Below are 13,104 nucleotides of genomic sequence, written 5' to 3'. Positions count from 1 at the left end.
TACACGAATGCACCGCAGCTGGTGTCTCCGTTCACCCACTGAAGGACATCTGAGCTGTTTTCATTTGGCGGCACTGCCAGTAAAGCCACAGTAAACCTTCAAGGCCACTCTCTGCTCGAGCATACATTTCCTCTTCTCTCGGGTAAGTACCCAGGGGTGGGACGAGTAGGTCACATGGGAGGTACGTTAATTTTGTGAAAAACCGCCAGTGTTTTGCGGAACGGCCTGGCCACTTCCTGTTCCTGCCAAGCGTCCCTCAGCGGCCCTGTGCTCCGTGTCGCCAGGCGTGCTGTGGTCAGGGCTCTGACCCCGTGCTGCTCTGAGGACGCTGCGGATCTGCTCGTGTGCACGTCCGCCACGCGCCTACATTCTTCAGCGAGGTGCCCGTTCAAATCTTTTGACGCTTTTTCAACTGGTTGTTTTCTTATAATTGTGGGGTGTTTTTTTTAAGAGTTCTTTATATATTATAAATACAAAACCTCTACAAGATTCATGATTTACACATATTTTTTCTTCATATGTGGTCTGTCTTTTAATTCTCTTCACAGTGTCTTTTGAAGGGAAGTTATTCATTTATAAAGTTTCTAATTTATCAATGTATAATTTTTTAAGATATAATTTTTTCATTTATGAATCAGACGTTGATGTGGTATCAAAGAAATCTTTGATAATTGATGATTACAAAAATTCTCCTATATTTCCTTCTAGAATTTATATAGCTTTAAGTTTTATACTTAGATTATGATCATTTTGAGTTTTTATCCACAGTATAGGGATCAAAATTCATTTTTACAGCCTACGGGTAGCCAATTATTCCAGCAGTATGGATTAAAAAGATTAAACAGCCTTTGCTCCTTTGTTAGAAATCAACTGACCGTGTAGGTGTGGGTCTGTTCTGTAATCTCTGTTTCATTCCATGATGTATCTGTTCACTTTGATGCCGAAATCAGAATGACTTAATCACTATAGCGTTATAATAAGTCATGAAGCCATGTAGCATAAGTCCTCAAGTTTATTCATCTTTCTTAAACTTGTTTATTGCATATTAATTTGAAATTATGAATTTTAAAATCAGCTTGTCCATTTCTTTAAAAAAAAAAAAGCCTGATGGGATGTGAAGTGATCAGGATGAGAGGAAATGAAGTCTTAACAACACAGAGTCTTTCAATCCATGAAGATGGTATACCATTCCATTTAGGTCTTCTTTAACATCTCTTGGCAGTATTTCAAAGTTGCCAATGCAAAGGCTTTGCACATACTTTGTTAGATTTATCTCTAAATATCGTACCCTGGTCAAAAAGAATTGACAAACACATGCATAATCTATTTTGTTCCATTGATTTATCTTTATGCCAATATAATACTGTCATGACTATTGTAGCTATATATTCAGACTTCAAGTTAGGTAGGACAAATCTTTCACTTTTAATATAATGACTCTAAGTGGTCAAAAAATTAGATTTTTTTAATTAAGCAAATTCACAAATATGTTCTGATGCTTCCTTATTCCATTCGAACTAAGTGTTTGAAAACGTGTTGGCATCATAACTCACTGCTGACTTGTTTATTCTAATAGCCTTCATGTAGACATCTTGATCCATTTTTCATGGATTTGACAGGAATCAAGGTGGTAAAAGGGTGACATTCTGGATTCATTGTCTGAGTCAGTGGTGTAAATTAAAGGTCATCTAAACTCTTCAAAGTTAATTTTCTTGGTTTGAAGCATAAGCGCTTTAAAAATGGTAAATATAGTTCATTTCATTTCGATTTTATTGCATTTTTATGTCATACAACTTAAAAACAACACTTTTAAAGAATAATGTCACTTACATCCTCTATAATTTTATTAATTTGAAATTCATATTAAGCTAGCATAATATTGTAATAAATTATAAATTGTTATTTCATATTTAATTTGATAACACTTTAAATTCTGTAATATTAAGAAATCTTTAATTACATACAGGCTGACAGGAAAAAAAGTATAATAGACTAAAAAATGCTACATAAGATACTATGCTATAACCACTAAGTAAAGGGAGACTCAAGCACGTTTAGGGTCATAATAGGGGCAGGACTGCATGTCAGTTTATACAAACTACAGTTTGTTTAAGTTTGTTCATAATAGTTAATCTGCAACTCATAATTCTGTTGCATGTTCAACACTACTTTTTGAACATGTTAACTGGTGTTTTTTTAAATCCAGAAATAATTTCTTCGGGTATCTTCCTCAGGAAAATACACTTCAGAAATACTTTCTCGTTTGCTGGTCTCAGCAAATAGCAAAAAAAAAAAAAAAAAAAAAAGACAACTTCTAGATTATAAAATTTGAAAGAAAATCTTATAAATTTTAGTAAGAATTTCAGTTCACTAATATTTGCTAATGCCTGAAATGCGATGGGCACATATAAAGAGGTGTGTACAGTCGAGGAAAAAGGTTTGACGAGTGGATGGAACCGATCTGGTACACTGGGACCATCTTCCCACAGCCAGGTGGGCGGATAACACTGTAAGACATTAACTCTTGGACAACGCAACTGTCAGTCAACAGAACAACCTGTAAGCATCCTATCGAAAAGAGCAGAGTGAAGGTGAACTTCCCGCCCTCCGGTTTTTCCCTAAGATGACATAATGGTGCACGTCGGTTTAGACTGCGTTGATTTTCATTCATACTTTCCTTCACAAGCAATAGCCTTGACACACCCTGCCTCTCCGGCACCTCGGAGCGAGTGGCGGGGGGCGGGAGGGGGGACACCAGAGTGGCTACGGGCAGAGCGGTGCCGTGTGTCAGCGGTCGGTCAGGCCAGACACTCCTCTGGGAAATGCACACGTCACACCCCTTTGGGCGGGCTGGGCAGGCGGTTGTTAAGTCGGCCAAGACTCACCAACGACGCGTGAGGATGTGCTCCTGTGCCCTTGAATCAAGAGTCTCTGACAGGTGATAGAAGTAAATCTCGGGACGGAAGACGCTCTGGTTCAGGCCCCAGACAGCCTGGGCTGCGGTGGGGAATTATTCACGCCGTTAGCAACACTTCTGAGTCCTATTCCTTTCCCAGCTGACTGTAATTTGCGTGGGCACTCTGTGGTAAAAAGGTAAACCGCGGCAAAGAGTAACACAGCAGAGAAATATAGATTTCAAAGGCGCCATTCAATTCTGGCCTTGAAAAAAATGGAGTGCGCTGCTTAGATCTTATAAAGCCGGTGTAAGAGCTGAGGGCCCAGACTGAGCTGTCCTAAGCTGCTGGCTGAAGCAAACAGTCTTAAGACCCGACTTCAGTATTAAAGAATCGGGTTTGATTTGTGCCACAGTGGCAGATAAATGCCAAGAAGACAGATGCCTCTGTGTGTGAGACATTGTCCTATGTGGTATAAAGTTAATAGCAAAGTAATAAGGAGCCTCCGGACCTGACATAAAATATAAAGTTGTGCCTGCTCGACGCAGGCTTCGCGATCGATCACCTGTGGACGCCGGTGACCGCGGCACCGCCGCCCCTACGGAGGTGGGGAGAGGGTGTGGGGCCATGGTGGCAGAGACGGCACGTGGAAGGGCCCCCTGGACCCCGGGGCGCGGCGGCAGCAGTGCCATGTGAACGGTACCAATCGGGCGCTGACGTTGAGAAGGAACATGCGGACGGACACACTTGACCACACGCGTTTCCCCCTTCCCCGAGCCGGCGGCCGAGGGTGGCTCCCACCCACGGGCCTCTGGTCCCATCGCTGACGCTGAACCCTGACGTCGCTGGACTAAAACAGGTGGTCACAGGTTGCTCCTACAAACTTAAAACAAACTTTTACGTCTACAAAGTTAAGTTTGTTTCCAACGTTGCGTTAAATATTGCAGATTTCTCTTCGATTCAGCAATAATTCATCTCATATAGAACTCTGAATCACATAAGCTCAAGACCTAAAAGGAACGGCTAGCATTAATTTTCATTAATTTTCAAAAACCATGAGCATTAAAGCTTCCTGCAGCTAACTCTTAAATACAACATATCAAGAATGAAAATGCACAATAAACAACATATTTCACGTGTCTTAATTTCACGCCATTTTGAGTGTCACTGCCAAACTCAGCCTTTCTCATTGTACCCAAAGTACCACATTCAAGTACAAATTGTGTTACTGCATGATTTATCACCTAAACTCGATCGCTTCTGAGAGTAAACAGAGGTTCTATGATCATCAGAAGGGACAATGTGTCACAGGCACATAATTTAGAACTATTAAAATGATTACTTATAGGACCTGTTATGGCATGCCAACGGGTTATCAACTTTAATACAAGGTTAAAGTTTTCATCCTAACCAAGGCGTCCATTCATTTTGTGACATTGCCGAGAAGGCGCCTCGTGAACAACAGGACCCTCCTCCATGCTCAGACCTCCCCACGCTGCCCCCTCTTCACGGCCACCCGCCTCTTCCCTGCAGCGAAAGTAACTGGCACGTGACCACCTGCAACCACGCCCACGCGGAAACGCACAGAGGGCCCGCGGGCAGAGGCGGGGCGGTCAGGTAAGCCCGGGAGGCCGAGGGAGGAGGGCTGGAGACAGGTGAGCAGTCACGGCGGGGGCGAGGGCGAGGAGGCCCGCAGGCGCGGAGCGGCTGCCTGACGGAGGGGGAGCGCCCCCGGGTCCCCGATCCCCGGGCCCCCGGGCCACAGGCCGAGTCTGGCCTGCAGGGCAGAGAGCCCGCTGCACCTGCGCTCCGGAGGCCTGACCCACCCTTCCTTGGTAACCTGAGTTTTCAGAGGACACCTGATTCGTAAAACATGAAGTAGGCCTACATTTTTAAAAAGAGAAAATAGATGACTTGACATTGTGTGTCATGCAAACGGAATTTCGAGTAGAGCCTCGAGCGCACACATTTCGCGGGACCCGAAAGCCGAGCGGACGGAGCGCGAGCGGGCGCGGGCGCGGGCGCGGCGCCCCGCACTGACCTGTGTGCTGCCGGCGGTGCTTGGTCAGGGCGTGGCGCGTGCCACCCGCAAAGCCGCAGAGGTCACACAGGAACGACTTCTCGCCTGTTGCAACAATAAACAGATGAGGGATTGCGGAGGTCACAGATCATTAAAACATATCTATCAAGGCTTTCAGGGTTACTAATTCCTCCAATCAAATGTTTCCATGTAAATATGTCAAATGGGAATGAAATTACCACTGCGGTTTATTGACTGTGATAAAATCTGAAAAGCACCACTGAACATAATTACATACTTGTCAGACCCATAAAAATTAGCTTTATTATCAATGGAATGGTTTTGTACAACTTCATTTCTGGTAGATGTCTTCCAGATGGGGCTGCTTTATGCACTTGAACAGTTTTTATGCATATCCTGATTTTTTACAATTCCCATACATCTGGCCTTCCCAAGCTGAGTAGAGATTGCCTGGAATAGTTAATATACAGTATATATGATTCCGCTTAAATAAAGCATATTGAATTTTCTAACAGCTGAAGGATACTGAATTGGTTTTACCCGATTCTATCAGGGTCTTCTTTAATCACTTCCTACTTAATAATACGAATTCAGTGGTTTCCTCGAACGTACTGAAGACCCCGAGCACAACGACATCTACGTTACCGAGAAGCAACAGCAGTTCAGTGCTGTTAATGCTTCTCAAACTTTCATGGCGTGAAAAAGGAAGTCTAGAAATGTGCGGCACTCCTATTATTCATCTTTAATGATAACTCTGGACTCAAAACCTCGGCAACAATCAGGGCCAGATTCGGCAGACTTAGTATTTGTTAAAAGTGTATAAATGCTCTTTTTTTTTTTTTTGGCATTTTTACACACGCTAACATTTTGCCCTACAGTTTATAAATGCAATCCATCTTTCTTCTGCAGCATGTTTAGGCAATAAGTGCTGGCAAGCCAAGCAGTTTATCCCACAAGGCTCGCGACGAAGGGCAAAAGAGAATAAAAATGCTAACCTTGGAGAGATTCAGTGAAATTATAAAGTACTTTTCCAAAACTAAAATAAATCATTTGTATCTATCTTTATGTACTCATTTAGATGTTTAACGCAACAAGTCTTTCGAGGGTTTCGTCTGAGTCGGCCTGCTTTGTTCTGAAACATTTTGGTGCACCACAATGCGGATTTAGCTTGAGCTGTTCTGGAAATGGTAATTGCCTTTTTAAGGTTAGGAAAAATACTAAAGAGAAGGCAGACTAACTTCAGTAATCAGTCTGCCCTTTAGTTAAGAGCATTACTAGCTTTTCTTAACTTGAACATATATTAATAGAGTTGTAACCAAATTATGTTTAATCTTATTTCGCAATGGTATGTTAAAATGTTCATTATTATAATTTATAAAATGAAGCTGAATTTAAATATTTTTCCTATCTTTACTTTCCTGTTTGAGGGTTAAGTTTATTCCTTGACATCGGTATTCCCCTACAGAAAGAAAAGAATAGAGTAGATGGGCTGTGAAGAATAAAGTTTAATTATTTAATTATTCACCATTTAATTATTTAATCAATTAGAAATACAAATCTTTCTAACTAGATGTATTATCAATTAAATAACACCAAAGGTGGACTTTGAAAAAATCCCAAACGATAATTTCTTTGTTAATATTAACATACTATTGTACGTTGAGGCAGAATTGTTCTCTGCGATTTATTCGCCATCGTCGTTTTGTGGGCGGTAGCTCGTGCATGTGTGGGGACGCGAGTATGTACCAGTTCGCGCACACACACGTGCACCCGGGGGCGTGTGGAGTGGACATCTCAGTGCTGTGCCATCCAACCAGCACGGTCTCTGATGAACAAAGAGTGTCATCTCCTCTGGACCCCCGCGGGGCACGAGTCCTTTCTCTCACCGGTGAACTTCTCGGGGACCTACACCCTCTTACACAATTAAAACATTCACACATGCAGAAACGTCCTCATGAGGGGGACATTCTTTACAGGTCTGTATGCCGCATGTATACCTAAGTTTTCTTCCTTTCCTAGTTGAAGAGATGTATAGGCACAAAGACAAAATTATTACTTTTCCACGTGATTTGGATTTAGATACATTAGTGACCTTGATTTTTTGATGTGTAGCATTTTATTTAGGATGTTAGCCTGCAATGTATTGTATGTCATAGATACCTTGGTGGCTTGATTTGTTTGTCATTCTAAATTCAATTTTCACTTTTTTTTTTTTTTTTTTTTTTGAGCAGGTAGCAGAGTTAGGGTCGGATAGTGGGCAACAGAGAATTTTTCAAAAAAAAAAATTTAAGAAAAGGCTAAAGGTAATATTACACTCCATATGAACAGGGTTCATTTAACATGCCATATTTATATGATAGCAGAGAGATAATAGGAGACTTTTCTTAACAACTCGAATTAGTTTCAAGTGTGCCATTTAGCATTCAAATGTAGAAAGACACGGAAACCAATCCTTTATTTTCTATTAGAAAACAGCCACTGTCCCCTATCTCTCATTATGGTGCAGACTACAAGACCTAACAACAAAAATCCATAGTATTGATCCAGCCAAGTCTCCACAATTATTCTTTAGAAGGAAACGCCGACGATAAATTACATCTGCACTGGCTTTTCATCTGCTGTTCGATATAAGTGATCTCTCAGGGCAGGCTGGAGACCTTAAATCGTCAACGCCCTTGTCAAGGAAGCTAAGGAGGCCTGGGCTTCCCACAAACTGCTCCAGGAGAACTTTAACCTATAATTTCTAACAATAATACAGGATTCTTGGCAATCAGAAGAACATTTGGGAATGCTGATTAAAATTTATTTTTTTCCCTGAAACAAAATAGTTTCAGAGAGGTGTAAGGAGAAAGACCACAAGAATACCGAACAGCTCAGTCGCCCAGCCCTCGTGAGATAAGGACAGCGCGCCACTGTGCCCTGGGAGGAGTTTAGGGGCCGCCGTCCTGGGATAATGAAACATGCCGCAAACGGCGCCTGTGACAGACAACGGGGTGCACTAAGGAGTGCGCGTTACGAAGGTTCTGACTGAGAGCTCTGTGAGCTGCTCTCCTGTCCACTGGCTTAAATTCCACGTGGTCCTGTAACTGTTTTGATGCAATGTAAATGAATTTGTACTTTTTGAATATATATAACTAATTATCTAAAAAAGTTAGAGTGGCTGAATTCAGATGAGTCTCTTTGCATTAATTATCAATAACCACTGGTAGCATTCTCTTCAAGAGAAATACTAATTTGATTAAAGATTTTTTAAAAGGTACGTAGAACCAGGATTCAAGGATGCTCACAAATACTACGGCACTGGGCACGTCAATCACAAGGTACAGACTAGTTCTGTGTGAACACTTCGAGGTCATGCCTGAAAAGGTGTGTGCAAACACACACACGTGGCACACACGCAACGGACATGGGCCTCGACATGGAGCTTACGTCGTCTAAATACGTGCACGTGCAACATCACATCCCACACACGCGTGTCACAATGTCACTTTAAAATGACCCTATCGCTGGCACACGGTGAAGCGATGCCGTCCTTTCAAGGTGCAAGTACCACAGTCCTCCACCCTTCCAACAGGGCCCGTTCCTGCCGACCGCCACCGAGCTCACCGCGGCACGTGGCCGCCGGCCCGGCCTGGCGGGACGGGGTCGAGGGCGGGGCTGCGCACCTGTGTGTGTCCGGTAGTGGTCTTTCATGGCGGAGGCCGTGAGGAAGGCGTAGTGGCACGTGGGCCAGGTGCACCTGAACGGCTTCTCCCCTGTGTGGAGCTTCATGTGGTTGTTCAGCGCCCACTTCTCTGTGAAACTTCTGTCACACAGGTGGCAGGTGAACTTCCTGCGTGGAGGAGAGAGAGAGAAGGTGAGCGGCGCCCACACGGCCCCCAGGGCCCCGCGTCCCCCCCGAAGCGTGGCGGACGCCCGGCCGGGCGAGGAGCACCGCCGGCCGGCTCTGTCACGTCTGTATAACCAGGCATTGATTTTTCTGTCCAGGCCTGGCACTTCAGCCATTTATTCTCTGCTTTGCGGTTGGGCCCAACGGGTTTGAAAAATTCTGTTACAGTCCAGTCACCCCTGAGGCAAATGTGAGAATAGATTTCACCTGTACAGGCCTACACCACTTATCCAGGGCACGGGCTGTCAGAGCAAAGGCTAAATGAAAAGCCATCCATACTGAAGCGCCGAGACAGGCCTGCTCCCCGCCGGGCAGGGCCCCCGGCTGAGGCTGCCTGGCTCCTGCGACACCCTGCCCCCGCGCCCCCCGAGGGGGCCACTTCCCACGGTGTTCCCCGACATGCAGAATAAAAATCAGATACAACCCCAACTTTTGATAAAATAAGTCTTTGAGGAAAAGAAACCTCCATTGTTTCCTGTATGGAAAGAACTCTTGAAAACAGTCTCACCCCTCAACACTAGTTCGGCCCCATGGTTCACCAGTAGCTACTCTCAATAATCAAGGCGATATGAACCCAAAACAAAAAACTTCAGTATCTCCTCTGGGTAATCTTTTGTCCCGTTTCACGTGCATTTGGGAAATCATTGCTAACATGTACTTTTTATTTCTAATACAATTTAGTTTAAAGCCATCCCTGTACCTAACAGTGTCCAGCTAATTAATTCAGGATAATGAACAGTCAAATAAAAGCAAATTAAAGCCCAATAATCAAAATTAAAATACTTTAATAAGTCGATAAGCACTATACCACAAAGAGCAACTCCAGCAGCTGGATTTGACTATCGTAAATCGGCCTATACTTTTAGCAAGTTAATGCAATTAAAAATAGGATTACGATACCTGTGTTGTAAATTATGATGTAAATAAGGAGATGTGAAAAGACTGTATGCTTTCCATAAAGGCTTAAACTATGATTTTACAAATTTCCTTAATCTCATAAGGTAGAAAAAAGCCCAAGCTCTAAATAATTAGCTTTCTCATTTTGAGGCAAATGTGCATCACTTTAAAAAACCATTCAGTTTCATAAATTCTTATAAATCAAATTATGAAATTACCTTTTATAAAAATCCCTCTTCATTTGTTATATGCAGTTATATTTTTATAACATATCTTAAATGCAACAGAAATAAAAATTGCTAAATATTCCAGAAATGTCATATAAAATATTTTAAGAGCTTCATTAATATTAAAATTGTCAATTAAAATATCCATATAATGTATGTGTAGAGACACTATATTTATACACATTAACACCGACTGACTGAAATTACTGTATCATCTGATCATTGCTTACTGGGACTAGAGAATGACAAATATAACTAAATACTTCGAAATGCACTGTAAAAAAATATCACGTCCGTACATCTCTTTGACGGGTCTTCATGCATTTAACATTTCAAAACCATGACAGGGATCTTATTTCCAAGATAAATTCCCCTATCTACTTATTTCTTCATGTATTTATTGTGGATCTAACCTTCTCCTACACGAAATAAATAAGGAGGTTAAGTAGATGCTATCTTTTAACAAATAGTTTCTCCAGACTGTATTACAACTTTATGAATGACAAAATAAATCCCTCATTTTTAAATCTACCATGATGTACATTTAACAAAATTACATCTATGAAACCTCAATATATGTACTCTATTATTCACACGTAATAAAAATGTTAAACCACAGCTTAGTGCCTGTCATAAAATGACAAAAGCCAGATAACAAAGAACTGAGGCCACCCCTTGACTTCCAGAAAACCTCACGTATTTCACAATTGGCTTTATGGAAATAGGTCCGTGCACTGGTACTTTGAAAAGAACCTAAAATATAACCAACGTACAGAGTCCTCAGAAAGATGAAGCCCCATTCATCAGCGGGAAGCTTCCTGCGTCTTGGACACTGTGAAACACCTGCCTCCGCGCGGCGAGTGTGTAAGGACAGGGCGTGCCCGGGTGGCCGGCCCCCTGGGGCCATCGCAAGGCCACCGCAGCTTCTCCAGGACCCGCAGTGCGGCTCTGCCCCGTGGGCCCAGGAAGCCGCCGCGTGAGCGTGGGCTCGGCCGAGCCTCAGAGACCCCGACCGACACCCGGCGCGCCGCTCCCGGCCCGCGCCGCTAGGAAACGAGGAGGACGGGGCAGGTCTGGCTCTCAGGAAAACCACAGGCTGCCGAGGGGGCGCACCCCTCACAGCGAGGACCTCGATGCGCCCCACGCGGAAGATGCTATCGCAAACTTACCAGAAGCGGCGATGGGGGCGGGGGGGATTAAAGAAGGCGTCCCAGAGGTGGAACTTAATGCGGATGTTAAAAGGCAGGGGGCACATGGAGGCGCAGCGCTGTCAGGGGGACCTGGGTGACAGGAGGCGCGGGGACAGAGCCAGAGCGGGGAGAGCAGGGCCCTACGCGGCCACAGAACTGACTCTCGTCCCCTGCCATCCCCCAGGGACACGGGGAAGCCTGTGACCTACATGAGGCTGGACCACACGTCACAAGGGCTTTTCTATCCTCACATGGGGGTCGCCCATGGGAAGTCTCTTGCTTAACTGAATTTACACTATAGTAAAAAGAGGTCTGTTTGGCAAAAGTTGCCGGTCATCGCTTTGTGGGAGCGTTTTACAGCAAGGCAGCTGAAGGACGGACAAAGATAAGGAAGGGCCTCCACGTACAGACTGCACCCTGAAAGGGCCGACGACACAGGCCCACAGCGGTGTGCTGGCGTCTGGTTCGCCCCCACCCTCCGGGCCCAGAACAGCGCCCGGTGCTCGGCGGCGGCCCGTCGTGACCGCACGAAGTGACCCGGCGAGCAGGAGCCGTGCTGCTTTGTCTCACTGGACGCAGAGCGCGGATGGGACGAGGATGGGACCTCCGCATGCGGCAGCAGCGGGGCCACTCGGGCTGCCCGGGGCGCTCCACTCGCAGCCCGGCCGCCCCGCCTGGGCACTGGGGCTCCCACACCGCGTGGCTACTTCAGCCCCACGGGAAACGGCAGCGCTGCGTCCCCGCCGGCAGGCTTTGCGCTCCCCGAGGACGGTCTCCGCGTTTTCCATACTCGCTCCAGATCCTTTCTTCGGTGCGCTAGACATGTTAATGAGTTTTAGAATTTTTAAACATTTTTAACTTCCATGTTTTAAAACACGGCCCGACGACGACAGCAGTAAAGGCGGGCGGCGCTGCCACTTGCGGCCCCCGCGGGAGCCACCAGCGCGCGGCACCGAGCAGCGCCGGGAACGCCGGGCGCGGGGACGCGAGTCGTGCGGGCGAGACGGCGACCCCTTCCCCTTCCCAGGCCTCACGCGATGCTCCCGCCGGACCCAGCGGATCTCACAGCGTTCAGAGGGGGGGAAAGGCACACGCAAAGGAAACGAGGAAGACGCCCGGCTGCTCAAGGGCGGGCGGGGTCAGAACCCAGAGAGCGGGGACCCGAAGCTTTGGGGGGAAACGCTTTCAACTGAGAACGCTGTGCGGAACAGCGTCAGCAGCTCCCACCAGGAGGCGAAGTGCCTGGCTCGCGGGGACCGGGGTGTCCGCCCCCTCGGAGCTTTGTGGAGCAAAGCCCTTTCCACGTGGGTAACTGCTAGGCGAGTCGGTTAGGTTGCAAAGTGTGCGTGTGTGCGTGTGCGTCTGTGTGTGACACGCTCCTGAGCGGGCTCCGGCTCCCGGCGACCCCATGGACGAGGGACGTCGCAGCGACCCATCTCAGCTCCCGAACCCTCACGCTTACGGCTCCTTTCATGCAGTCAGATCCGTTCCGTATCTAGTACGTTTATAAGGATCCCCACATTAGATGGGGGGCCCTGAGCTAAAGTCTATGAAGCCTCCCACCCTCGACACGCTCGCGGCAGGGCGCGCTGCCTGCTGCCGGGTGGGCTGCCCTCTCGTCCCCCCCCTGCCGCGCGCCGGGGGCCCCGCGCCTTCGTTTGCCGGTTAAATCCAGCGGGGCACCTTCTCCTCTGAAATCACGACGACACAATCTGCACTTACATCTCTAGCCTTAAATGTTTGCAGAGAGAACACGAAACATCCTCATTGTTAGATACACGGCAGAAATAGAAATTCTCACGGGGGCGCTGGCGGGCATCACGCACGCGGTTAAAGCGAAGAATCGAGCGGCAAAGAATCGGAGCGGCTGACCGACGAGAACGCGACTGCCAGCGCCACCTTAACGGAAGCTTGCGTCTCCAGCTCCGAGAGAGCAGCTGCTTGTCTCTGAGCGCCTAACGGGCAG

The 13,104-nt window shown here is 46.2% G+C and overlaps 1 protein-coding gene across 1 annotated transcript in view; it reads right to left on the bottom strand.

Moving 5' to 3' along the window:
• ZNF407 (zinc finger protein 407) overlaps window positions 1-13,104 on the bottom strand; it is a 333,803-nt gene that overhangs the window by 117,293 nt on the left and 203,406 nt on the right. The window contains exons 5-6 of the mRNA XM_016148401.2: window positions 8,601-8,767; window positions 4,936-5,019 (exon numbers count right to left, since the gene is read on the bottom strand). Coding sequence (XP_016003887.2) covers window positions 4,936-5,019; window positions 8,601-8,767 — 251 coding nt within the window. The remainder of the gene's footprint in view (window positions 1-4,935; window positions 5,020-8,600; window positions 8,768-13,104) is intronic.

This window comes from Rousettus aegyptiacus, unplaced genomic scaffold (assembly GCF_014176215.1).
Source record: "Rousettus aegyptiacus isolate mRouAeg1 unplaced genomic scaffold, mRouAeg1.p scaffold_m13_p_12, whole genome shotgun sequence".
Taxonomy (NCBI): domain Eukaryota; kingdom Metazoa; phylum Chordata; class Mammalia; order Chiroptera; family Pteropodidae; genus Rousettus; species Rousettus aegyptiacus.
This window is presented reverse-complemented; position numbering and strand designations above follow the sequence as displayed.